Consider the following 24,206-nt stretch of genomic DNA (forward strand, 5'->3'; position numbering starts at 1 on the left):
TGCATGGAGAGGATACAATAAACATGTATGATATCGTCCATTAATATTATACTCAATTACTTATGACTTAGGTGGTGATTGCATCTTGCAAAATTAAATTTAAAAAGCATTAACCTTAAAATTATTGTGTTTATTTTGTCAAAGTTTGAAAAATTGTACAAAAACGGAGTAATTTTTTTAAACAAATAATGGAATATTTAATAAATTTTATAACAATTTTACTAGCAAAGTGAATTATTATTATCACTTTGTGTCTGTTATTTGTATCTACCGAATTCCGAAACTGAAAATTCGATAAATTTTGAATAAGTTATATGTACAATTAGCCTAAAACCGGGTAATTTTTAAATAATGTTAATTTGCTAGCAATTTTACAAATTTTATCATAATTTTAACAATTAAATTAGTTATTAGTATTAGTATGATTAGTGCCCGTTATACCTTCAAGATTATTTAAACACATATGTAGTTCTCTTGTGAAATTGAAATTTGATAAGTTTTGAATAAATTACAAACATTGTTCATAAAAATGAAGCAGGAAACGGGACAAATTGTTATCAAAATTCATTTTCGTTGGTATTTTGATATATTTTTAACGTCTCTTTATCAACATAAGGAAATATTTGCAGAGGGAGGAAGTCCACGAAATTGGCTGGACGGGTGGACTTGGTGGTGGCGATGTTGGCCTGGTCACGTTTACTCGGCCGGGTGGCGTTGCGGAGAATTGATACCCGGGTGGCATTGGAGGGGGTTGATACCCGGGTGGCGTTGTGGGAGGTTGATACTCGGGTGGCGTTGTGGGAGGTTGATACTCGGGTGGCGTTGTGGGGGGTTGGTACCCTGGTGGCATTGGAGGGATTTGGTACCCGGGTGGCGTGGGAACGAAGTTGTTGTGGTTTTGTTGTTGGTTGCTGAGATAAGAAGGTGGCTTATCAACATTGCCACTCTGTGGATATGACGAGGGCAAATATTCTGGAGATTTTAGGAGGGTCGCGGCATCGTAAACATGCTGAGGGATATCGGTCGCTGGTGGTCCAAATTTTTGGCTCAAAACCGTCCTACAAAAATAAAATGAGGATAAGATTTCACATAGTTTTGAGAGAATTAATAATTAATTATTTAACATCGTCCTAAAAAGCTACGGAAAATTTCACAGACTTCGTAATTTTGTTATTTCCACCACCAAGAAATTTACATGTTTTATCACCTAATTAATTCAGCATTAATTTCTTGCTGATACAAACTTTAATGATAAATTCAAATTCACGAACTTAAATGGAAAAATCAAAACATCAAAAGCAAAACTAGATAAATAAACGTGAAAATCTAAAATCTAAAAAAGTCCACCAAAAACTTGTGAAATTCATAAAAATTTGAAAAATGCTAAATCAGGATGCTAATCTGCAGTTTTAAAAACTAAAATGTAACAAAATCCTGCCCCTTGAATTTTTCACAGTTATGAGAATCAATTTTTTTTAGAAAACTTCAGAAATCAAAAGGGTAACTAAATTTGGAAATCTTAAGAAGTTCTTACCTTCTCGGATAATAATCGTACTTCTCGTACTCCTCAAATCCTGGCTTAGGAATCGTCTTGTCCGAAAAGAGTGCCGTCATGTCCTGCCTTTCACGCTCGTTTCTCCACTTGGTGCCAAACGTGTCCCGTAAAATTGTCGAGTCCCTGGGGGAGTTGGGTTGGTGGGTGGGCGAGGGAATGTAGACCTGGCTGAACGAGGGGGTCACACGCTCCCCCACAGCGGCTGGGTCCAGGTTCGCCAAGAAACGAAGCACATATTCGGCCAGGAATCGAACCGCTTTGAAGTACATGAACAGTAAGAAGACAAACCAAAAGGAGAAAACTATCCACAATTTTAGTAACAGTTCCGCCAAGAGGTTCAACTCTTGGAGGAGGGTGATTATGCGGTGGAGGGTCATGACCTCGGTGGGGTGAGTTTATAAAAACAAAATCCGGAAATTTGGGGAGAAATTGTGTCCCAAAGTAAAAAAGATGAGGGCTTGGTTTTAGTAAATTTGAGCAATTTTAGGAGAAATTGTGTCCCACGTTTTAAAGTTGAAGTAACAATTCGACTCGGTTTTAATGAATTTATATTTAAACGTGGACAATTTTATGAGAAATTGTGTCCCAAAATAAGAACTTGACTCGATTTGAGAGAAGAATGAACTGAACCGACGGAAACCAAATCCTTTAGAATTGGTCAAGGGTTAGTGGAATTTGATTTCATTCATTCATCATCATCTAGTCAATAATATCTATTATTGTGAAAAATAATGCCTTTCAGCCGGATGCACAATAAAGTTGAACAGAATGAAAGGTAAGTTTGAGATAAAGTGAGGAGGACAATCTGCATATTTTGCATACCTGGACTGACTCAGGATGTGAGATAATAACTTTGAGAAAGATAAAGGCAAGAAAAAACTCTATACAGGAGCAACAGAAATAATCATGTACAAGTGGAAGCGAAATGCAGTTATGACATATGACCTAGCCCCGTGACCTTTTGATCTGTAATAAGGCCGGGTATCGTGTTGAAGGACCATATGTAAATCTATCGCAACAAGTACACATCTACGTTTTTGATAAGCACATTTTTTCAGAAACAGATATATTTCGGTATACTCAAATTCCTTCCTTATGTTATCCAAGGGTTACCAAAAGCAATGACTGGATTACTTTTCAACCAAAAATTTATCACAATCTAAAACCTCGGAGATTATTTTTTCAATATTGTATTATGATCATATCAAGTTTTAATTTGAGTACATAAAATGAATGAGCAAAATCCTGGACAAGTGTACATACATATGAAGTGAACGAACAGTGTCCACTCAGAATTGAGAATTTTTTTGTCAAACTAAGAGGCAGATTTAGACAATACTTTGGCCATGTGAAGTTATCCGTGTGTCGTGGTGCTTTTCCATCATGAAAGACTTCATACAACTATCCCCTATATTTACAATATTTATTATGATAATATCAAGCTGGGGGGATAATTGTGTGGAGTCTTCCTTGCTGGAAAAGCACCACGACACACGGATAACTTCACATGGCCAAAGTATTGTCTAAATCTGCCTCTTAGTTTGACAAAAAAATTCTCAATTCTGAGTGGACATTGTTCGTTCTCTAACTTCCCCTTTCATTCTGCTCAACCATATTGTGTATCCGGATGAAAGGCATTATTTTTCACAATAGACAATAGTGACTACAAAGATGATGAATGATATCAAATTCCACTAAAACTTGTCCAATTCTCAAGGATTGATTTTCAGTCGGTTTAAAATAGTGGATATTTACATTATCCAGTAGATATTCTATTGGTAATGTGATCATCTTAACTCAACTCGCCAAAACGGCGTCGAATATTTGCCATCGCCGTGACCCTGCCCGAATGGATATCTGGTCAAGAATGATAGCGAATCTCATTTCCATGCAGGCTTGCTGACACAAACAAAGTTTTCCTTTCGTTTTTAGCTTAAACTTTGTAAGTTGTAATGTTTAGTACATACACATATACATTTAGAATGCCTTCAAAGGTTCCTTTATTGCAAAGTACTTGCTATGCCAATGAAAGCCATAAGTTTGTTTAAATTTTGAAATTATTTTTTTAGTTCTGTTTATTACGAAAGCCATAAAAAAAGATTACATGAGGCAATACAGTATAAATAACTGCATATGTAAATATATGTACATATTTACGTAATTAAAATCTAATATTGACATTGTTATTATTTCCTGACACATTAAACGTAAGTCCTCCCCCGCTCGGCTGCATTTGAAGTGCACCTGAAAATAATTTTTATAACCGGATTAAAATTCAGAATTTGTTTTAAATAATTCATAATTAAAGGTAAGCATTTTAGAAATTATATGACTTCCCACCTTGATTAGAAACTGGGACGTTCGGGATGGAAGCCTGGCCAGCGGAAGTTGTTACCGGTGACACCGTGGTGGAGTCTGCTCCAGTCGCCCAGGGACGGGAAAAAGTTGCCGAGCCTATTTTTTTAGTTAGAAAAATATTTAGAGTTAAATATCTGTTCACAATTTGGAGTATTAAGTTTCACATTATTTTTTCATGCTAAAAAAAATTCCGAGCCCGGATTTGGATGGAACACAATGCAAGATATACATAGATTAGAATTATGAGCAATTATTTAGTCCAGATTGACCTTAGGATCCTAACCGATTGCCAGTATTTCTAACTAAATCATTGTTTTTTATGTATGTAGGTACGTACACAAATTTAGAATTTTGAGAGGAAGACGTATTACCATTTTTCAGTTTCATGGCCTCATTAACTGCACCCAACCTCGCCGTCAGGCGTTTTTCTTCTGCTTTCAACTCGTCTGAAAAAATAGTGCAAGTTCTTACATATTATTTTCAAATTCTGAATTCGTTTTTTTATAAAACCAGATTTTCCACACCCACAAATATTTGGTCAAAATTAGGAAAATCTTTTAACCTACCAGACGACATCGAGTAAACGTCAGAATTTTCCATTATAATTTTACGTTGAAACAAATTCGATTTTTTTAGAGTTTTTGAGAGAATGATATTGCTTAAGTTCAAGTAACGGGCGACTACTGGCCACAACTTAAGGGCTGCATGAAAGTTAAATTAGGAAATGTGCTGGGTAAAAGAAGGGAAAAGGGTGGAAATTCTACGAAAATCATTTACTTAAATACATTTCTGGATAAAAAAGGGCAACCTAACAATGCGAAGAGGATCCACTGCCCAGTGACAATTTGACATTAAACTGACCCGTATTATTGCATTTTTTTACTGGGTAAATTTGATGTACATGGAATGTGCTGGAATTTCCGAAGTGACTTACCGGACGTTTTCAAAAGGCTGTATATTTGGTTTTTACTTACATATTTACGAATTTCATAAATCTTACGATTTTGTTAGTTCAATCGCTCGTGGATAGGATTTATGATATTAAACGAATACTGGATAATACAGAGATACATTCATACATTAATAAATACACTTAAAAGATTAATAAAACTCATTACTGAATATAAATAAAATAAGAAATACAAACATACTATCCTCGCACTCAGCCCTTGCACCTCATTTGCATATTTTAACGCATTCGCGAGAGCCATAGAGTTTATTCAACATGGAAAGCTCGTATCGCCGAAAATGGGCTATTGAGATTTATGCAAATGAGGTGCAAAGCCTAAGTACGGGGATAGTACATATCTAGTTGACGCTTATGTTGTCACAATTTTTATTAGAAAAAAATAAACATGACTGCATTTGTTTAAAGGTCGACTAACTTGCCAATAATTTCGAACATTTTAAAATTTAAGTATTTAAAACATGGAATCATTGCCCCTTAATCCTTCCGTTAGCAATTGTACATACGTTGCAGTTTTGCAATATCGTTTCCCGTCAGTACAGTATTGGTTGGAATTTGAGCCCCACTCTGAAAGTAAATCAATTGTAAATAAAATTCCCTAAAAATAAATCATAAATAAGGACACATTTAACAATAACTATCTATATGTCAACATTTCAAGAGAGTAATTACTCAATGTGTAATTATAAACTTAATCAACTTCCACTTAACCAACCTTTGTAACAATCGTGGACTGTCCATTACTGCTGAAAGATGTGCTTGCATATTGCATAATAGACGCGGTATCATACGGTACTCCAAACGTTGTAGAACCAGCCGTAATGTCAAATGCGAATCGATATTCTGCACAAAGCAGGAATTTATTTACAGATAAGTATGTTATCAATCATGCACTTATGTATTGCCATATGTAAGTATATTCTTGTCATTAAACCTGGTTAACTCACCTGGAATAATATTTTCATACAGCACATTAACATAGTCATCCCGATCTGTGCGACATTGCTCATGGTCATAGCCAAGGGCATGGATGGACTCGTGGATTACGATATATTTATGGATGCATCCGTTATACTGGAGATTTAATTCCTGTACAAAAAACAAAAAACAAATTTTTGAAATTTTTTTACAGTATGTAAAAAAATAATGCATACGAACCTGTCGACCACCTAACCGACCCAAATATGACCAACAACCCGAGTCTGCCCCACCCCTCATAATTTCGACGTAATCTCCGGTAGGATTCGAATCCTGAGGCCACATTAAGATTTGGATGCATAAATGCGTAGATAATTCGTAGAGGGCATCATTAATCACGGCGTACTCGGATTGAGCTGGGGAAGAATTTGAAGACGTTAAGTAATTTTGTAAGGATTTTAATTTTTTGATTAATTATTACGAGTGATTACTGAAAGCACGGTCGGGATGAACTATGAAGCCATTGCGCCATCGGTACCGCTCATCTGGCAGGCCGGATTTTGCCTTGATTTGTTCCTCAGTAAATTTAAGGTCGAATACGGGATTGACGAAGTCAGGATAATCCATCGGCTTTGTATCTAAATATGTACAAAATTTTAAATTTAGAGAATTTGATATTTGACACCTTATGTAAATTAACGATGTTGCTTACAATTCTCTGGTTTGGTTGGTGGGAGTGGTCGCACTACTGGAACTGCTTGAATTGCAACAATTCCGCAGAAAAGTGCGAAGATGACGCTAAATCGTTGCATTATTTTTACTTCAAATTGAAATTTGTTTAGTACTAGATCAACTCTTGGGGTCGAAATGCACTCAGAATTATTCTGTGTACCAATTTATTAAGATTTTAACATTGTTATCACATACATATGCAGAACTTAATGTGTACGGCTTATCTCAAGTGTCATAAATATGCATTGATCGATTAATTAAAATACTCATCGCTGATCATACACCGATGATTGGAAATTTACTAACGATATCAAGATTTGCATTGTGCAAATTATTCCAGCAGATAAATATATACATACATACCTTTGCAAATAACCTATAACCTTTCTAAGGATGATGCAGGATAGATGTCCATTATTTTTTGCATGAACTTTATGTAGCATTCAGGGTGAAGCATGTGTGCATTTGTACATATATGCATGTGCAATGTATCAGTTTCAAAGTTTCAATTATCTACAATGCAACCAACTTTTCTTATTTTAATTTATAGGCACTGGAGCAGTCCCAACCAGTGTGTGTACGCGCCCATGCCTTTACATATATTAGGTAAGTGGACACATGTCCGATAACATGCCAACTTTAGCACAACACATATACATTACTTAGCGTTGCAATTCATTTAGAAAATTTTCTAAGGCTAAGAAATGAGGGGATTCGCAAAATATGATTTCGAAAATTTTATAAAGCAATCAAAGCAATCCTGTTATTATTATATAACAATAATTTAGCTTTAGCTTGCTGGGCTTATCTGCAATTTCTATCGTTTATGATGGAGAGGATGAGTTTGTGCAGTGCGAAATAAAATCATATCCGTGCTGCGTAAATTTGCAAAAAGAATGGCATAGTTTCCTAACCCAAGTTTTGCGAAATCTCGTAAATTTGCCAACATTTCACAAACTGTTCTGTTATACTCAATTTATGACATGTGTGTATGTGAGCTTCTACAGTATTATGTTTTATTAGTTATTTATTATGAGGATATAGACAATTTTTATTATAATATTCGCATTAGGTTTTACACTTATACATACTTTGCCGAGTTTAAGTTACGACTATACAATTTATCTCAATAAAATAATTCATATTAGGATTCCGATATTAAAAAATGTCGCACTTTTGTCTTAACTTATTATTGGGTCGGCCCTACTTTTCGACTTGATACTTGAATACCACTCCAGATTTTCCGAAAGAATAGTTCTCCACGATAGCTCGATCAAGCTGTTCAAATCATAATAATATCAACGAAACAATAGCCAGAAATGAATTAACGACTTACCCGACGCCATGCGCCAACCTAACCAAATTTTCCATGTAAGGCTCCAACTTTCCGACGTATTCCGTCACGTAGGATAAGTACTCCTCACGCATCACGATGAAAACAGTACCCCCTTCGAGACAATAATTATATTATACTTATTATTAGTGATTTCTTTAACATGAAAATACGACATAACTAAATAATCAACAATAAATACCCGGTTTCACTATGCGAACTATTTCATCCAGACCCCTCACCGGGATGTGTCCTTCTCCCATCCCTCCAGCGATGACGAGAGCGTCATATGCGTCTATTAAAGAAATAGACGTCGTATTTTAAATTAGACCATTACTTACATAATTCTAATTACCCGTTGCAATTGCGTTAATCCGTTCAAGTCCTAAAGCTACTTGGTACAAAGTTCCGTATATGTTTCTGCGCTTAAGAACTTGTAGCATTCCGGGGGAAGGTTCCAAAGCATCAATTTTCCTAAATTGTAACGAAATATGTACATATTGTCATATTCACGTCAGTGTTTCGGGTGTAAGTAAGTAACCACATGAAAGAATTTGAAAAAATATATATTTCTTGTAGCTATTTTAAATCCAAGGCACAAGAAACTATTTCCCACCACTATACATAGGTCATAAGGCTTGTGTTTTAATACAAAAATCCCTATTGCCTTACTCTCAATTTAATTTCTACGAACTAACCTGAATCCCACTTTATGCAATTCTCTCCCAACTTGTCCTGTACCCGCAGCGACATCGAGAATGTTTAGTTTGTCTCGAACCTCCACAGGGTAATGGGTCGCCATGAATCGAGCAGCAATCTCGGGACCATTATAGCGTCCTGGACAAAGGTCCTAGGGTCGCCATATTTATTTACCAACGAAGAAACACATAAATTATGTGACATAATCAAAGTTTTAAAAATAACCTTATCGTAGTTGGTGGCCCATTCCGTGTAGGCACGGACCATCTCGTCGTGCGTGATTCCGGGCGTGTGGGTTTTGTAATTATTTAAATACTCAGCGGCATCGTTTTCAGGAACGTTTTCAAATCCTACGACAGGAGCTCCTTGATCCTCAGAATCCATAATTTGGCAAAAATTGCTAATTTTCATGTGAAATTAACCGGTCACGATTTCTACTGTGAACTAACCAAGTAAGAAAATTCTTCTTTTATTTACGATTTTTAGTGCGTAAGAGACGAATGATTCACAACTTTATGAGGTACCGAGTTAAAGATATGGCATGGAATGCATTGTTCATTTGAGAACAAATCAATAAAAAGGATTTTCCCGATTATCTAGACGAGACGTTATCGTCATATTAATTGTTTCAGTGGAGGAGTATGTATATACGTGACCCAGGGATTGGCATCTCGTAGGGATATGTAGCACTTGTAAATACGTAATGTTATCTGTTGCGTTATATAAGAGACACGTCCCGTTTGTTTGTAAGCAAAACAACCGTCTGATTGATCAGTCAGCGTGTTCTTTGTAATTATTGTTGTATAAGTTGTGAGTCAGGCATAGTTGAGCTATGAGCCAGTCAGCTAAATAAATTTAAGCTTTTATGTAAATCTCCAAAGTAGTAAAAGTAATATACTTATTCATATATATAATCTGAAAACTTGATTGTCAGCGCATTCACAGTTTTTATATGTAAATATATATGTATGTATGAATGTATGAATGGAATTTACTTATTCATAAAAGACTAACAACTTTTGTATTCAGGTATGAATGGATTTGGATATGCATCCGGATCTCTTATGAAAGATGGCTTACCTACAGAAATGTTATCTGATTACTTATCTGTTTAATTTCTCCAATTTATGCATTGTCACGTTGGAAAAATGTGCATATGGGAAATATATGTAATACAATACATAACAATTCATCTTATTGAAGTACTTACATATATTTATTTATCCATTTAAATTATAGATTTAACAATTTCAAAAAATTATTTTTATGATCCTGAGCTGGACTATAAAGTTGACGAAAAAGCTACTGAGTAGTACATATAAGTAGAGGCCAGTAGAGTTAGGATTGAGATTAAGTGTTAACTTTTAAAATCTTGGGATTGGAGTTAGGGACTAATTTGAAAATTTTGGAATTAAACTTTTGATGAAAGAATGAGGGATAAAAGAAAGAGCGAAATTGGGATGAATCTTAATTAATCCATAACTTCAATCAGTCCGAGAGTGAGCAGTCTCTGAAAATGAGTAACTATCGGCTTCTGTCTCCTCTTGCTCCTCATCTTCCTTTTCGGTCACTGTCAAAAGTTTAAACTCTTTAACGGTCATCTGACTAGCTCCAGCATTCATTTTACGGTTGATGGGACAAAAGAGCATCTTTTGGTCAAAAAAGTTGTTCAAAATTGGCCGAGTAGGGAACTGATTGAGCTCAAGGGCCAGAATGTTGCGTGCGAGGACTTCGGCGACTGAAACGATGGGAGCGGACGTTTCGATGGCCAGATTTTCCGGAACGTGGGATACTGGAACGAGCACGTCAACGAGATATGGATCAACTTCCAGTGTCTTGCACACACTTGCAGATTTATTCCTGTCCATTCAAAATCAAACGTTTCATGCGTTATAAATATGTAAATAATCTCGCATAGTTAAAACTGATCTAAATTATATAATTTGATTATTACGATTTAGTCACGTTCATTTTGATATTCGTTCCAGTCATCATACTCTGCAAGGCAACTGATGCTCTTCTCATCCAGATGTTTCCCGTGGGGACAACGCCATTCAGACAACATTTGTAGGCCTGGGTAGCAATTAGCACAAATTTAACCAATAGAAAACATCCCAGCAATTACAATTTGTATGCATTATCAATCACCTACCAGAGCAGGATAATAGCTCATGTACACCGGAAGGGAACACATTTCATCCGCTCGGAGCGTCAAAACTTGACCACCATCAATCAGTTGAACTTTATGATATGGAATTTCACGGTCGGCAACATTAGTAACGTTCGGTTCTAAGATGACACCTCTGAACCACGTTCGCACGCCCTTTTTCGTACGCCCCACAGCTACCAGTTCCGTCAAGGCATAATGGGCTGATTGGCGTTGACGCCATGCCATGTTGGGTTCCAAAAGTTCGTTCAGTTTGGCTTTAATCTTATCGAAAGCCTTTACACCAGTGCCTAAGTAAGAAATTCATGAAATTGATAACATCTTCATTTCCACAAATTTTAAAAGATCGTTAAATTTATATTATTTACCAAACTCTTCTGTCACCGTGTCTGGAACATACTTCATCGAACCATCATGCTGCATTGGGTTCACGGGTGGTGTAGCTTTTGAGGTTGCTGGTGGAAATGCAGCTCGACAAATACATTCTGCCGTCGTTCTAGGAATTACGTAAAACTCCGAGGGCGAAACTATGTGCACAACTTTGACGCCGATCCACATTCCCTGCTGCAAAGGGGGCTTGTTGTCCAACGTGAAAGAACTGGTAACCCTTTCCTGTCCCAGGTCATCAGTGACTGCGGAAAGATAAGAGACGATGATTATCTTAACAATTAATTATTTATACCACCAATTGCTTACCGTCCACAACTTTATGCAGCAGTCGACACATCGGCCCCTTCCAGCAGTACTTGCCCTCCCCCTTGTAAGACGGACATGGCGTCTCGGCCCACGACTTCTCCTTGTGTTTGACTCCCATGAAAAATGCCCCCGCACTCTTGTCGATATCGGCAGAGATCACATTTTGCGCCGTGTCGCGGTCAACCCTCATTGGGTTCCAGCTTTCATCGGATTCCTGTAGTTGCTCCTCCTTATCTATCGCACTTGGTAGTAAAGGAATGGACACATTTTCTTTTTCAAAAATACCAGACGATGTTGTGGTTATTTTTGTCGTGTGATATAGTTTTCGAATGTGGTCAGGCACACATTCCTCAGAAGATGTGTAGTAGGAAGAAACGTTGTCGTCACCACCATCGAGGTTACGACAACTCTCATTATTGACCAAATTACTATCATTGTCACCCAAGTCGTCACGAACATATTCGACAAGACCGTCATCGTCGACAAGAGCGTCGCCATCTTTTTGTGGTGGAACCAGAGAATCCATCGTCCCAGGATAAATTTTTGTAGGAGGACGAGTCTCCAGTTGATTAACTTTTTCTTCTTCATTCACGGAATCCATTCTTAACTAAAAATATAGATAACAAATAATACAATAATTATTTAATTAACGATTAGAATAAAAACAAACCCTTCAAATCTGATTTGATGTTGATGTTTACTTATTTAATAAGTTATATCCTCCAGACCCTCAATAATAGCGATTCACCTGCATATTGAAATAAATAATGCAAATTTACATTGGTAAAATTGCAGTATAGCGGCCTAGCTCGGATATGGCTGAAATTTTTTGTGTGAATACCCTAAGGTCCCCTGAGCATAAAAATATATTTTTTTCGCGGCGGTCTCAAAAACTGAAATTTCTAGAAATTTTTGAAATTTTGTACAAAAATTATTTTTTTGTCTTAGATTTTCATGAAAATGACTTTCTAGACTAACTAAAGTATCCTGAACACGAATCTGAAGAAATTTTTGAAAAATATTCAATAGCAAAAAAGTAATAATTATGCCCGTATTGGGGTATTGTTCGTATTTTAGCGAGCGAAGCGAGCAGGTTAGGTTAGATAAACTAGGTAGGCGGAAAGCGTGGAATTTTTACCTACTAGTGCTACCTAGGAGAGCTAGGTAGTAGTGCTACCTAGGAGAGCTAGGTAGTAGTGCTACCTAGGAGAGCTAGCTAGTAGTGCTACCTAGGAGAGCTAGGTAGTAGTGCTACCTAGGAGAGCTAGCTAGTAGTGCTACCTAGGAGAGCTAGCTAGTAGTGCTACCTAGGAGAGCTAGGTAGTAGTTCTACCTAGGAGAGCTAGCTAGTAGTGTTACCTAGGAGAGCTAGGTAGTAGTGCTACCTAGGAGAGCTAGCTAGTAGTGCTACCTAGGAGAGCTAGGTAGTAGTGCTACCTAGGAGAGCTAGCTAGTAGTGCTACCTAGGATAGCCGGAAACTAGAAATCTCATCTTACCCCGAAAATTTGATTTTACCACAAAAAATTCCTGACAGAGGGAAAGTGAGACAAAGTCTTGGAATTCTCTGAAACATCTAATAACAATTTGTATACAAAATTTCAAAAATTTATAACTTTTTTGCTATTGAATGTTTTTTAAAAATTCCTTCAGATTCATATTCAGGATACTTTAGTTAGTCAAGAAAATCATTTTCATAAAAATCTAAGACCAACAAATTATTTTTATACAAAATTTCGAAAATTTCTAGAAATTTCAGTTTTTGAGACCGCCGCGAAAAAAAGGTATTTTTATGCTCAGCGGACCTTAGGGTGTTCACACAAAAGATTTCAGCCATATCCGAGCTAGGCCGCTATACTGCAATTTTTCCTTTACATTTATCTGGGAACAACCCGCAAAAATGAAAGAATTAGAGATAATTTAATAAGGAGAGGAATTATTATCAACCAACCAGACTTTTGTTTACTCCTGCTCCGTCACCCGTAAATATAAATGTATGAGTGTACCCTCCATTCGCACACGGTAGAACTTTCTCAGAAATTGAGATTTTTGAGAAACTAAGGCACGCACTGACAGTCTCAAAGTACCCCGTCAGCATAATTTGAGAGAATTTGAGATTGACGTAGCTTCTGAGAAATCTCAATTTCTGTAAAAGTTCTACTGTGCGAATGGAATAGTAATTACAACTTTTACATTCACTGTCAACTGCCTATGCAATCTACGCACATTATACTACAAATGAACTTTGACAAAACGAATAAAATATTTTAAGGTCCCATAGGGGTAGGAATTAGTAGGAAAGCATAAACATGTTGTCCATTTTGATTTTCGAAAGGGGAGGTGGTTTTTTCGTCGAATTTTAAAAAAGTCGCAAATTCCCTCAAATGTTTGGTCAAAAATTATACATGTAGGGACAGAAAGATCTAGGTTAGCTTTGTACTGTCATTATTAAAAAGTTTTGACCGCTTTGATTTAGGATGGAACAAGGTTGTAGGTTAACAATTATACATTTCCGTAATTATTTTGGTTGTGCTTTAGAATAAAATTAGCCAGTCACGGTTGGTAAATAAGTACTTATTTCACATTTATTATCCGCATTATTATTTTATATGAATGAAACTATGTACATATTCTTGCATACTTACGTCCGTAGTATAATAATTTAATTGAGAATTGCTTAATATTCTGTAGTCACGTCATTTTAAGTAAGGGCACGAACAAAAATTTTAAAAATTGAAAACAATTATTCATTAAACAGTTTGTAACTGAAATCAAGAAATAATTAATTTCTTTGATAAGATAAAATAGCGAGCACAAATAAATTTAGCGTCAAAATAAAGTAAGGGTCAAAATTAGTTAAATATAACGAAAATATGGCACTCAAGTAATTTAGAATGAGCCCGTGCTGCAGCAGAAGCGTTTGCTGAAGGTGCAGCCATCTTTTTTGATGTAGCCTTGGAACTGGGACTGGGCGTGGTAGGTCTCGGTGCAGGCTGCGGCGGTGTCCTTCCAGGCGGGGTAGCAGTTCGTGGTTCCGAGGTCCTTGGAGTTGCTGCACTCGGCGTTGTCGTCGTACACCCAGGCGCCGTCCTCCCACTTCCGCCCATCCACAGACACACCCACGGCAAGGACGACGAAGACCAAGATAACGGCAAACTTCATGGAGTTCATGGTTGGAGTTGGGTTCTGAAAATGTGTAAAATATAAGACAAAATTAGTTTCAGGGTAAATACTTAGATAATTGAATTCGTTCATTGGAGAAAAGAATTAAAATTTTAAATAAATGGTTGAAAAATTTCATATTAAGTAAGCTGTAGTAAAATGTGTGATTTATAAAATTGAATTTGTTACCTTGTAAAAAATTGAGGAGTAAGTTTCTGGAAAATCAAATCGTTGACTGGACTTGGATTGGGCAGCGTGGAGTGGACAATGGCCTTTGAATAACTGTGAGTTGATGTGCTCAACGAGATCCTTTTATAGTTGGTCAGGTAATTTTAGAATTCAGATAACATTCATCTCCTTATTGTTTGGGATCGGTTCATAAATAAAATAAGAAAACCCAAAATACGGTACCTTCTCAATTCTCAGAAATCTACGTGTATTTATGTATGCGCATATAATTATGTATCATGGTCTACTCATTTTTAAAGCACTTTAGCCATTGGGTTGGCCTGGGTTAAGGTAATCAATTGCCGTTTCTGCATACAACAGATGTCATAATATTTAGACTCACTACAAATGTAAAAGGTATGTGCCCCAATTTTCCGGGAATCGGTCGTTATTAATGACTCGTTAACCAAGGTTGAAGAACAATACAGATTAAAACTAAATACATAGGGTCCAGCCTTCCAATTCAGTTAAAAAATTGGAGATTTTTTTGTTTAGAAAATACGTCCACAAATTCCAAGAATTTCGGAACTTTCTATTTTTCCTTGCGTAAAAAAGCTACCTTTTTCAAGCTACACGAGCCAACATTTTAGTTTTACATGTTCACTTACTCCTAAGCAGCACATACATAAATAACAAATAATTAACCAATATTTCACGGTAAGAAACGGAACTTAACCTAGTTTGTCGAATTAAGAGGACCAAATTCCATTTTTTTTAAATAGCACGAAATTTGTTTCTTGTCGTTTTAATAAATTTTGAGGATATCCAACATTTCTTCGTATCCTTAATATTCTTCGTATTTGTAAAATAAGTTACGGCGGTTACGAGATTCTGTAAGCGTCGTAAGAGTTTGTCATTGAAAATCGAGTTAATATACATAGGTTACGATTTTTACGAAGCTTGACCCCTCGGTCAAGCTTCGTAACCCATTTTGCGATACTAAGGATATGAAAAAATGATGAATATCTCATTACTATCTGTAACAATTACTGGGAACGTGTTTCATAGTCGCTTATGCTTTTAAAATGTATACATTGTTGGCACAAACTTGTTGAAATTTTTTATGAACATAAGAAACATTTTTCTTACAGATAACAAATAGAATTTGGTTAAGTTCAATTTATTGATTGCGAATATACATATATAAGTCGCCAAGTTCAGCAAACACCGAATCCACATGGATCATGGACACCAGGGAAAAAATGGGAATGTGCAAAGTGCTCAAAACAGTTTAAATCCAACAATTATTTTACTCAACACATGGTCACGCACGATCCCGATGCCAAGGTCAAATGTGAGGTGAGAGAATAAATTTGCACAAGTTAGACGAATTTTACAATACAATCCACACGTCCTTATTTCATAGGTTTGCGACAAAACTTTCAAAAACAAACGATCCTTATCTACACACAAATTGGATACTCACAACATTCGGAAGCGCCCAAGGTGTGACACTTGTCACCAGGTTTTTTCCAGCGTTGGTAATTTGCAGCGACACAATGACACCGTCCACGGAGGGGAAGAACCCCCTTGTTTCTCGTGTCCGGTTCCTGGCTGTGAGAAAGCTTGAAACACGTGGAAACTGAACATGCCCAGAATCCGGTCCGATATTCGTGTACGCTTTGCATGAGGAAGTTCAAAACGAGGATTGAACTTGAAGCTCACATTCCCACCCACAGGACGGAGCAGAGATACCATTGTACCACTTGTTTGAGGGGTTTCGCCCGTAAGGAACATATGAAACTTCACGAGGTAAAGCGTGTTTTTGGGAAACAAGATTCAATAAAATTACCCAGGAGCATATTCATTTTACAGGCGACACATTTGGAACAATCTGCCCGGGACGTGTTGCAGTGTGATGTCTGTCCGCGGACCTTCTTAAGCAAACTTGGTCGACAACTCCATATCCGAGCTGCGCATGAAAATCAAAGGAATTATCCGTGCACATTTTGTGACAAGAGATTCTCCCAGACATCCAACTTGAAGCACCACGTGGAGGCGAAGCATTTCGCGAATAAGGAACAGTCCTGCGAAAAGTAGAAGAGCCGTTCGAAATGCAATTTAGTAATACCCCTTCACAGAATGCGTCACAATGCAGCGAGGCATAGATTTTAATAATTGGATTACACGGAGCTTAGTGGAAAAGTCGAAGAAAAAGCTTGGTTTTATTTGGTCAATATTTCGAATGCTATCTGCCATTCATTATCAAGACATTTACAAGAAGATGAGAAATTTTTAGATTATAGCATAGATTTTACTTCTGTGGGAAGAAATTCTTCACTTATCGCGAATTGGTCGCACATTGTCGAGTTCATATGTATTTACTTTAGAAAGTTAAAATAGATATTTAGTTAATATGTAGTAGATATGTACATAATGGAGATATAAGTAATTTTCGAATTTTTATTAAATTTGCGACATTTCGCAACACTTCTTTTGTAGAAACCCATGCAACTTCAGTTTCAAATTTATTTACAGGTATTTCACTATTCGAAATGATTTTTATTCCCAAGCTAGCTTCAAGGTCCTTTGCATAATCTTGGATGAACTTTGCCGTCAGGAAAGACGCTGAGTCATGATGAAAAATCACTTATTTATTTTCATCCCCACGGGGGTGCGGGTGACAGGGATGAAAATGTGAGAGAATTGCCACCATTTTTCCTAACTTGGATTACGATGTGTTCGAAATGGGGCGGAGAAGCGTGTGGATGGCGAAGTTCGAGGCTACTAAATAATTTCATTTCATAAACTTGCTGTTCTACTGAACAAAGATTTTGTATGATTTATTTTTAAACTGGGAGATGTGGTACACAGAGAATACGCGAACGCAGGAATTTTCAGTCAAAATGACTGCGCAGTAAACCAAACAACCAACGTTAATCAATAAATATTCCCCAGTTGATATTTTCCCCACTGCAATATTGGCTTTCACGTGGGAACATGGGTCCTAAAAGAATGCCAGGCGACGTGTGGGTGGAACGGGAGGGCAACTTCGTCAAACTTTTGCGATGCCGCACGGCCGAAGAATCAATCGGCGACGTCACGACGAGACAAACCGTAATTGCTGCAATGGCTCGCGTTCATCGGGAGGTTATCGACGCGGAAAAATATGTCAAACACCCGAGCGACTGCAAGCAGATAGAATTTTTGCTCTTGCCGTATCCAGATAACCACTCCTCATACGATGAGAACATGGAGGTGGAGTTGAAAATGGAAAATTGTGTCAGTATCGAAACGCTTGTGAAAAATGTGGGACAGGTGAGTTTTATGATGTTTCGAAAACTGGAAAATTTTAAGAATTAATGGCAATTTTACTTTTAATCAAGGTCTTGAAGGGGAAGTTTTTCCTTTGTCGTACCATAACTCCGTCTAGCAGGATAATCGGAGTGGACGCTGGTGTGGAGGATCCTGAAGGAAAGAGGGCCATGCGACTTGGCCTATTCAATTATTCTCTGAATGCTAAAATGGGGAAGTCGGATTTCGAGGCAGTCCTCCCACTGGGGACGATGTTGATCGTGAAGAATCCTGTGTTTAAACAGTCTTTTGACCATTCGCCCATCCACGGACTGATTGTTGATAACCCGGGCGATGTGGAGATACTCAGTCCAAAGAGGATGACAGCGCTCTTTCCAGGTAAATTTGTGGATACGGTTTACTAATTAAATGCATTGGCTGCGGATGCCGTGGGGACATCTGGGATCATTAACATTGTTGAATGGGGGTTTATATAACGTGGGCGAATGAGGAGGAATACCCTTGGGGCCATGGTCCTTCTGTCCCCACGCTTCTACGGCCAATGATTATACAATTTCAAATCCAATCATAATTTTTGTTATCAGGTGTCCAATGGAAGTCAGATCTGCCTAACGAGTCTCGAGTCTTGTTGAAGAAATCTCTCCCTTTTTGGGAGTTCTCTCCTGCCAAAAGCGACCTCGAGATTGCCACCAAGCTCAAGAACGTGGGAAACAAGGCCTTCATCGAGAACCGATCAACCGATGCGATCCGATTTTACGACGTGGCAGCTGAATACTTACCTGACGACGAAGAAGAGATAACTCCAGCCGTGTCGACACTTCTGGTTAACATCTTGTCCAACAGGGCAGCCGCCCTGATTAAACTGGAGTGCTTTAATTCAGCCCTAATCTGCACGGGTAAAGCTCTTGGGATTAATAACGGGCACGTCAAGGCGATCTATCGTCACGCCAAGGCTCTCATTGGACTTGGCCGATACTCTGAAGGTGGCGAATTTTTGGACGAAAAGCTCACCCAATTCTCATCCCTTGGAGATGATATTCTTCGGTTGAGGTACGATTCAAAATCTAAGATAATAAATTTAAATACGATTTGTTTTAACTATTGAGAAGTGAAGTTTGATTCTAATCGATGGATTATGCAGATCCACCGTTCCAGAACTGTTGAAGCCACCCGGAAAGGAAATTATTCGTGCTTTGTTAAGCCTACGACCAATGGATTGCGGTCACCCTCAGAAAGATTTACCGGTCGGGATGGTGGATCGCGTTCCAGAATTTCGAGGACACGTTCAACTCAAGAAGAGTAAAATCTGCAACGGCGAAGGACTATTTGCTACTCAAGATCTCGAACCTGGAACAATTATCCTCGTTTGCAAACCCTTCGCCGGGCTGTATGTCAACCCACAAGAAGAGAAAGCATTTAGAGAGAGCACAACTACCAAGCAATTCCTTGTCGGCGTTATGGCGAATAAGATTTGGCTTGATCCTCTACTTGGCCATGACCTTTACGCCCTCTGGGCTGGACCTGAGCTTAAAACTTTGACGGACAATGAAGACACTAAAATGACAAAGGTCGACATTGCTCGAATCAAAAAGATTTGCAACTTTAATTTCACTGAGAACGTCGTTGACAAAGAAGATTACGACGACGACGAGGCCGAGGCCGAAGACTTCATTTCCTGCGGGGTTTGGATCCCCGTGTCCAAAATTAATCACAGCTGTATTGACGCCAACGTTATGTTCGTCCATCACGATTCCACCCTTGTCATGATGGTCACTACTTTCAAAAAGGTGAAAAAGGGAGAGGAAATTCTGATGAGTTATATAGACCCATTCCTCCCATTGGAAAAGAGAAATTTTATCAGTCAAGGTGAGTAATGGGTTGCATTTCTACTAAAAAATGTTGAATCCAGTTCTTGTATGTTTTCGGCTGCAGTGCCAAAAATAGGCGCCACCTAGCTCCCCACCTTTTATTCTACGCTTAATTATAGGGATTGTTAGCTAGACGGCTTATCTCTTGCATTTATTGCACTCCTTCGAATTTCTTAAAAACGATTTCTTGCAGGTGTTTTTTTTTGCGTAAACAATGGTGATTTCAAATTTGTACGTCTATTATTTTCAGGCGCCTTTATCTGCAAATGTCGACTCTGCGAACTTGACCGATCTGAAAGTCGCGCTCTGATTGCGAAGAGAGACCGGCTCATCAAAAGTCTAGCCTACGACCCCGACACGAACTTGTACCCATCTCATCCTTGCCTTCTTGCACGCGACCTGGAAACAATCGCCGAAGTGGAAAGTCTGCGTGCGGCGTCGCCCGACCTGAATTTCGCCATGACATGTCCTGGAATTTATACCATTGCTGCCGTCGTGCTGCTTGACCAACGTCGTTACGTGGAGTGTTTGTCCATCTTGGAGAAAATTTACGCCGTCGTCGAGAACGTCCCGACTAGCTGTATGCATCGTGCACAGGCTGAAATCATTTTGATTTGTTGCATGCGAATGGGCAAGAAGAAGGCCGTGCTAGAAAAATGGACGGAGGAACTCAGGAAATATTGTCGTCTTTATGCCGGAACTTTGGAACATGTTCGGGTTGGAAGGTATCCCACAATTCCGGAGGACTTGAAAAAATTTGGGATTGAATTTTTTAATGACACTGACTAATTAACTGAGAATGCTAGTAACTCATATTTTTTGGCTTAGTATTTTGCATTTCATTTTTATGACGAGGTAATTCTTGTTGAATTTGTGACGTTATTTTTCCTTTGAAATATATTACTTTGACTTGATGAATTTGATAAATAAATAGTTACAATTAGTATGAGCGACAAACAATTTTTTTAAATGTTTTATTTCAAATTTCCTTTGAATAAGACTTATTTAGATAGATATCCGACTCTGTGATAATGACGGATCATGGAGGAATCACACAGAAAGAAATTAAATTGTCTCATTTAGTACAAGAACATAAAAAGCGTAAAAACTTACGAAAATATAAAAAAATCAATAGAACAAAAAAAAAGTAATACAAAATCCAAAACGGTCCGATTTCATTAATTAGATAGGAATACAAACATTTCATTTCAACGATCAAACCACAAATACCTATCATAACCTTCCGGATATTTGAGAAACATTTCAGCCGCCTTAACATCCGAAGACTTGGGATGCAAAATAGCCAAATAAATGTCGTACGCTTCCTTAACGAATTGACGGCTCCGTTCGAGCGTTTTCCTCTGTTGGACACAGAGTCGCCAAGCCAATCCTAAGTAGATCGCCTTCCTCATTCCCGACACCCCAATCTTGTCCATTGATTTCAACAAGTTTTGCAAATCTTCCATCATGATGTTGACAACCAACCGGCGTGGATTACGCTCCAGACTGTCTTCTTTCTCCCTTAGCGCAGCCATAGCTTTTCTACTTGCATTGATCAACTTGTCCATTTCGTCGTCACGACAGAAACAATCCGACGGACAGATGATGTTGAATCTGCTTTCCAAAATTCGACGACAATCTGCAAAGGTCTCGAGGCAACCGGAATACAAAAATGGCCCATACATCGTGTCAGGATCAACGATAGACTGCAACAAATCCCCATACGTTAGGAAATTGATTGTAATTTCTTCATCGGGAAGAATATCTCGCTTTGAGTAGATAACCATCACCTAAAGCATAAATTCAAATAGATTAATTTATTTACACCCTATAAATTAAATCAGTTTTACATCGTTTAAATCTTTAAGGAGGATCTGGCTTGCATTCGAATTGCAATTGTGAGCCAAATGTTTCGAAGGACCGACGGCCTCCATGATGGCGAACGTATCCTTGATAATGTCCCCGGAGAGAGCGAAGTTGTGTCCATGATACGTATCCACCATGATGCGAGTTGTCGAGGGGAAGAATCGTTTTGCGAAGACGCCCAGACCAAGGCTGGCCCCTGATGAGGGGTCAAACTTCTCGCGAACGACCCAGTCCAAGTCCTCCTCGCCATAGGACAATCCACACCATCTGGAGTGACCTTGACTCCTGTGAGCTAAAGTGTGAACATGGACTTAAATAAACTGATACATTTTAATGAAGGCTAGTTGAACTAGCCTAGTTCCAAATTAGTTGATGCGACCAACTGAACTTACTGGCTCTACGATCCAGTATACATGTATACTGGATCGTAGAGCCAGTAAGTTCAGTTGGTCGCATCAACTAGTTCCAAATGTAGAAAATTGGTAGATAATTCTTAAATGTTAATCAGTATAATCATAACTATTACCCTTTCCTTCATCTTTCTTTGTCTTCCAATCAATTGCTTGACATTCACGACTGCAATATGCCCGTCGACCACATTTTCCACACTTTTTGACCCGATCAGAAGGGATGAGGATGGCGCAAGTGGCGCAGTGACGATCCACAGAATCACCTCCTCCTTTACTCTTATTACAATTACCTGCAAAAGAGAAGTATGTAATTGGCATTGCCAATTTGACAAACAGTAGAATTTTTAGAAAGTACGAAATGCTCATTCCTATTTTTAAAGAATGGTTATTAAAAATAATCGAGTATACCGTTTCCAGCAGTTTGTTGTTCTTCAGGTACAAGCTGTGACTCCATTTCAAATATATTTTTTCAATAATTTGTAACTTTTAAATTTTAATACAGAAAAGCAGTCAAATTTTTAAAAAATGTTAAATTACAATATTACAAATTAATACGTTGTACGCGTGGAATGTTTATTTGCCCGCACCGGAAACTCTGCACTTCGCTCTGTTCTCCTAACGTTCGCATCGCATGGGGGCTTTGAGTATGAATTTTTGTGTCTCAACTTTCCCTTTGGAAACTTTTAAATAGTTTCTTTCAAAAAAACTAGTCCAATCATGAAATTATGGAATTCGTTCATCGCCCTGTGTTTGTTTTTTAAATGAAGATTTTATTGCATCTAAAAATCGACATTTATTAGCTTTGTAAAGTTATGTAGCGGGTTAGAATTTTGATTTGTTTCGTCCATGCGAAAATATTTAATTTTTATTTATTATTTTTTATCTAATTTATTTCTAGTTCATACATAAATTTGCGGCTCGTTTTAAGCGTTTGTAAGTAATAAGTACAAAGTATCAAATTGTTATAAATGAAAATGAGCTTGAATATAATGATCCAAGATCCAATTTGTTTTAATTATGCAACACAATTAAGTTTTAAAAGCTATTTAGATATCCGGATTTGGCATAAAATTCTGAGAATTTGCATATGCGACTTGTGTTTTGACCTAAGTTTCATTTTTAAAGGTTATCTTTAACATCTAAGCATTTAAATCAAATACGAAATGCAACTTTGTCACAATCGACTCAAAAGTCACAGTTGACAGTAGCAAAATGTTCATACATAATTTTATCATTTGCATCCTCTAAAAATCTGAATATCAAGTTGGCGTTTGTCGTAGAATCTACATACATATTTTAAAGACGTTGTTTCATTTTCCCCCAGTGCTTTTACAAATCACAGAATTCACAATTGGCGAAGAAAATACAGGTTGTATGTAATTATCACCTAAATTACAAAGTGTGATTATCACAGTTGAAACCCTCTCTGGAAAAGTAACGCCGGTTTCATAAAACCAAAAATTTTCAATTCACATTTTTTAAACTGTTTCAATTTGATGAATCCATGCATGTACGTATGTGTATGTATTTTCTACCAATATTGCATTCATTAGATACATATCTTATATATATAAGATCAAAATTTCAGGTGGGTGGATTTCTCACAGAACTGATAAAATTTCAGAGATGACTTCATGTCTGACAAAATTTGTAACTTGCTTAAACAAAATGGATAAAATTAACCATATAGATACATAAGCATACATACATACTACATACAACAGCCAAACATGTATGTTAAGCCATTTCCATGCGTGCATGTAGATATGTATACATACCTATACATACATCCAGAAAATAAAAATATCGCCAAGCTCCAGGAATTAGGATATTCTTATCTTCTGACCACCCAGCCCTTACATACATCCATACAGAATACGCATAATGCCTTAGCTACGTAAACCCCATTCCTTTCCATACCCCTTCATTTCTAAACTCCCAATAGAACCACAACTCTGAGAAATATGTATTTACATACTTACATAAATACAAGC

General features: G+C 37.5%; 7 protein-coding genes and 2 long non-coding RNA genes across 10 annotated transcripts; 1 reads left to right on the forward strand and 8 right to left on the reverse strand.

Annotated features, from left to right (window-relative positions):
• Positions 1-31: 31 nt before the first annotated feature.
• LOC110857905 (extensin) lies at positions 32-2,179 on the reverse strand. The gene is made up of 2 exons (XM_022106518.2): positions 1,535-2,179; positions 32-1,058 (listed from the first exon to the last, which is right to left on the reverse strand). Exons 1-2 carry the CDS (start codon positions 1,930-1,932, stop codon positions 593-595), a joined length of 864 nt encoding a protein of 287 aa, XP_021962210.1. The 5' UTR covers positions 1,933-2,179; the 3' UTR covers positions 32-592.
• Positions 2,180-3,598: 1,419 nt separating this feature from the next.
• LOC110857919 lies at positions 3,599-4,976 on the reverse strand. The gene is made up of 4 exons (XM_022106533.2): positions 4,480-4,976; positions 4,285-4,359; positions 3,896-4,009; positions 3,599-3,799 (listed from the first exon to the last, which is right to left on the reverse strand). The coding sequence occupies exons 1-4, from the start codon at positions 4,511-4,513 to the stop codon at positions 3,717-3,719; spliced, it is 306 nt and encodes a 101-aa protein (XP_021962225.1). The 5' UTR covers positions 4,514-4,976; the 3' UTR covers positions 3,599-3,716.
• Positions 4,977-5,222: 246 nt separating this feature from the next.
• Positions 5,223-6,678, reverse strand: LOC110857706 (astacin). Its single transcript, XM_022106318.2, has 6 exons — positions 6,511-6,678; positions 6,290-6,436; positions 6,039-6,214; positions 5,828-5,969; positions 5,596-5,723; positions 5,223-5,447 (listed from the first exon to the last, which is right to left on the reverse strand). Exons 1-6 carry the CDS (start codon positions 6,608-6,610, stop codon positions 5,370-5,372), a joined length of 771 nt encoding a protein of 256 aa, XP_021962010.1. The 5' UTR covers positions 6,611-6,678; the 3' UTR covers positions 5,223-5,369.
• An 892-nt stretch (positions 6,679-7,570) lies between these two features.
• Positions 7,571-9,090, reverse strand: LOC110857475 (methyltransferase-like protein 27). The gene is made up of 6 exons (XM_035858203.1): positions 8,788-9,090; positions 8,562-8,713; positions 8,219-8,337; positions 8,066-8,158; positions 7,867-7,978; positions 7,571-7,808 (listed from the first exon to the last, which is right to left on the reverse strand). Exons 1-6 carry the CDS (start codon positions 8,971-8,973, stop codon positions 7,712-7,714), a joined length of 759 nt encoding a protein of 252 aa, XP_035714096.1. The 5' UTR covers positions 8,974-9,090; the 3' UTR covers positions 7,571-7,711.
• Positions 9,091-9,754: 664 nt separating this feature from the next.
• LOC110857476 lies at positions 9,755-11,903 on the reverse strand. The gene is made up of 5 exons (XM_022106065.2): positions 11,426-11,903; positions 11,098-11,361; positions 10,715-11,019; positions 10,517-10,635; positions 9,755-10,422 (listed from the first exon to the last, which is right to left on the reverse strand). Exons 1-5 carry the CDS (start codon positions 11,613-11,615, stop codon positions 10,047-10,049), a joined length of 1,254 nt encoding a protein of 417 aa, XP_021961757.2. The 5' UTR covers positions 11,616-11,903; the 3' UTR covers positions 9,755-10,046.
• An 11-nt stretch (positions 11,904-11,914) lies between these two features.
• Positions 11,915-13,507, reverse strand: LOC118438322. The gene is made up of 3 exons (XR_004836693.1): positions 13,375-13,507; positions 12,096-12,173; positions 11,915-12,032 (listed from the first exon to the last, which is right to left on the reverse strand). It is a non-coding gene; the product is annotated as an uncharacterized LOC118438322 (long non-coding RNA).
• Positions 13,508-13,982: 475 nt separating this feature from the next.
• LOC118438299 lies at positions 13,983-14,887 on the reverse strand. The gene is made up of 2 exons (XR_004836685.1): positions 14,775-14,887; positions 13,983-14,609 (listed from the first exon to the last, which is right to left on the reverse strand). It is a non-coding gene; the product is annotated as an uncharacterized LOC118438299 (long non-coding RNA).
• Positions 14,888-15,119: 232 nt separating this feature from the next.
• Positions 15,120-20,893, forward strand: LOC110857736. 2 transcript variants are annotated; one of them, XM_035858266.1, is made up of 8 exons: positions 15,120-15,470; positions 15,905-16,112; positions 16,180-16,565; positions 16,629-18,071; positions 18,140-18,446; positions 18,653-19,118; positions 19,210-19,934; positions 20,187-20,893. In XM_035858266.1, exons 4-8 carry the CDS (start codon positions 17,754-17,756, stop codon positions 20,723-20,725), a joined length of 2,355 nt encoding a protein of 784 aa, XP_035714159.1. In that variant the 5' UTR covers positions 15,120-15,470; positions 15,905-16,112; positions 16,180-16,565; positions 16,629-17,753; the 3' UTR covers positions 20,726-20,893. The 2 variants fall into 2 exon arrangements, with proteins under 2 accessions (XP_035714159.1, XP_035714160.1); XM_035858267.1 differs by having other exon boundaries at positions 15,429-15,470; positions 15,962-16,112.
• On the reverse strand, positions 20,894-22,781 carry LOC118438309. Its single transcript, XM_035858268.1, has 4 exons — positions 22,621-22,781; positions 22,329-22,502; positions 21,787-22,094; positions 20,894-21,726 (listed from the first exon to the last, which is right to left on the reverse strand). The coding sequence occupies exons 1-4, from the start codon at positions 22,664-22,666 to the stop codon at positions 21,145-21,147; spliced, it is 1,110 nt and encodes a 369-aa protein (XP_035714161.1). The 5' UTR covers positions 22,667-22,781; the 3' UTR covers positions 20,894-21,144.
• Positions 22,782-24,206: the final 1,425 nt, after the last annotated feature.

Source organism: Folsomia candida, unplaced genomic scaffold (assembly GCF_002217175.1).
Source record: "Folsomia candida strain VU population unplaced genomic scaffold, ASM221717v1 Fcan01_Sc019, whole genome shotgun sequence".
Lineage (NCBI taxonomy): Eukaryota > Metazoa > Arthropoda > Collembola > Entomobryomorpha > Isotomidae > Folsomia > Folsomia candida.

Excerpts from the sequence above, each read along its gene's own strand:
- LOC110857905 (XM_022106518.2), bottom strand. The coding sequence starts at position 1,932 with ATGACCCTCCACCGCATAATCACCCTCCTCCAAGAGTTGAACCTCTTG. Across the intron at positions 1,059-1,534 it reads TACGATTATTATCCGAGAAG|GACGGTTTTGAGCCAAAAAT; the intron begins GTAAGAACTTCT and ends TTATTTTTGTAG.
- LOC110857919 (XM_022106533.2), bottom strand. The coding sequence starts at position 4,513 with ATGGAAAATTCTGACGTTTACTCGATGTCGTCTG. Across the intron at positions 4,360-4,479 it reads CGTTTACTCGATGTCGTCTG|ACGAGTTGAAAGCAGAAGAA; the intron begins GTAGGTTAAAAG and ends CTATTTTTTCAG. Across the intron at positions 4,010-4,284 it reads GGCCATGAAACTGAAAAATG|GCTCGGCAACTTTTTCCCGT; the intron begins GTAATACGTCTT and ends CTAAAAAAATAG.
- LOC110857706 (XM_022106318.2), bottom strand. The coding sequence starts at position 6,610 with ATGCAACGATTTAGCGTCATCTTCGCACTTTTCTGCGGAATTGTTGCA. Across the intron at positions 6,437-6,510 it reads ACCAACCAAACCAGAGAATT|ATACAAAGCCGATGGATTAT; the intron begins GTAAGCAACATC and ends GTACATATTTAG. Across the intron at positions 5,724-5,827 it reads GTATGAAAATATTATTCCAG|AATATCGATTCGCATTTGAC; the intron begins GTGAGTTAACCA and ends TGCTTTGTGCAG.
- LOC110857475 (XM_035858203.1), bottom strand. The coding sequence starts at position 8,973 with ATGAAAATTAGCAATTTTTGCCAAATTATGGATTCTGAGGATCAAGGA. Across the intron at positions 8,338-8,561 it reads TTGCATAAAGTGGGATTCAG|GAAAATTGATGCTTTGGAAC; the intron begins GTTAGTTCGTAG and ends GTTACAATTTAG. Across the intron at positions 7,809-7,866 it reads AGGTTGGCGCATGGCGTCGG|CTTGATCGAGCTATCGTGGA; the intron begins GTAAGTCGTTAA and ends TGATTTGAACAG.
- LOC110857476 (XM_022106065.2), bottom strand. The coding sequence starts at position 11,615 with ATGAGGGTTGACCGCGACACGGCGCAAAATGTGATCTCTGCCGATATC. Across the intron at positions 11,020-11,097 it reads CACGGTGACAGAAGAGTTTG|GCACTGGTGTAAAGGCTTTC; the intron begins GTAAATAATATA and ends TTTCTTACTTAG. Across the intron at positions 10,636-10,714 it reads TGAGCTATTATCCTGCTCTG|GCCTACAAATGTTGTCTGAA; the intron begins GTAGGTGATTGA and ends ATTGCTACCCAG.
- LOC110857736 (XM_035858266.1), top strand. The coding sequence starts at position 17,754 with ATGGGTCCTAAAAGAATGCCAGGCGACGTGTGGGTGGAACGGGAGGGC. Across the intron at positions 19,119-19,209 it reads GATGATATTCTTCGGTTGAG|ATCCACCGTTCCAGAACTGT; the intron begins GTACGATTCAAA and ends TGGATTATGCAG. Across the intron at positions 19,935-20,186 it reads GAGAAATTTTATCAGTCAAG|GCGCCTTTATCTGCAAATGT; the intron begins GTGAGTAATGGG and ends TATTATTTTCAG.
- LOC118438309 (XM_035858268.1), bottom strand. The coding sequence starts at position 22,666 with ATGGAGTCACAGCTTGTACCTGAAGAACAACAAACTGCTGGAAACG. Across the intron at positions 22,095-22,328 it reads AAAGAAAGATGAAGGAAAGG|CTCACAGGAGTCAAGGTCAC; the intron begins GTAATAGTTATG and ends TTCACACTTTAG. Across the intron at positions 21,727-21,786 it reads TCCTTAAAGATTTAAACGAT|GTGATGGTTATCTACTCAAA; the intron begins GTAAAACTGATT and ends TTTATGCTTTAG.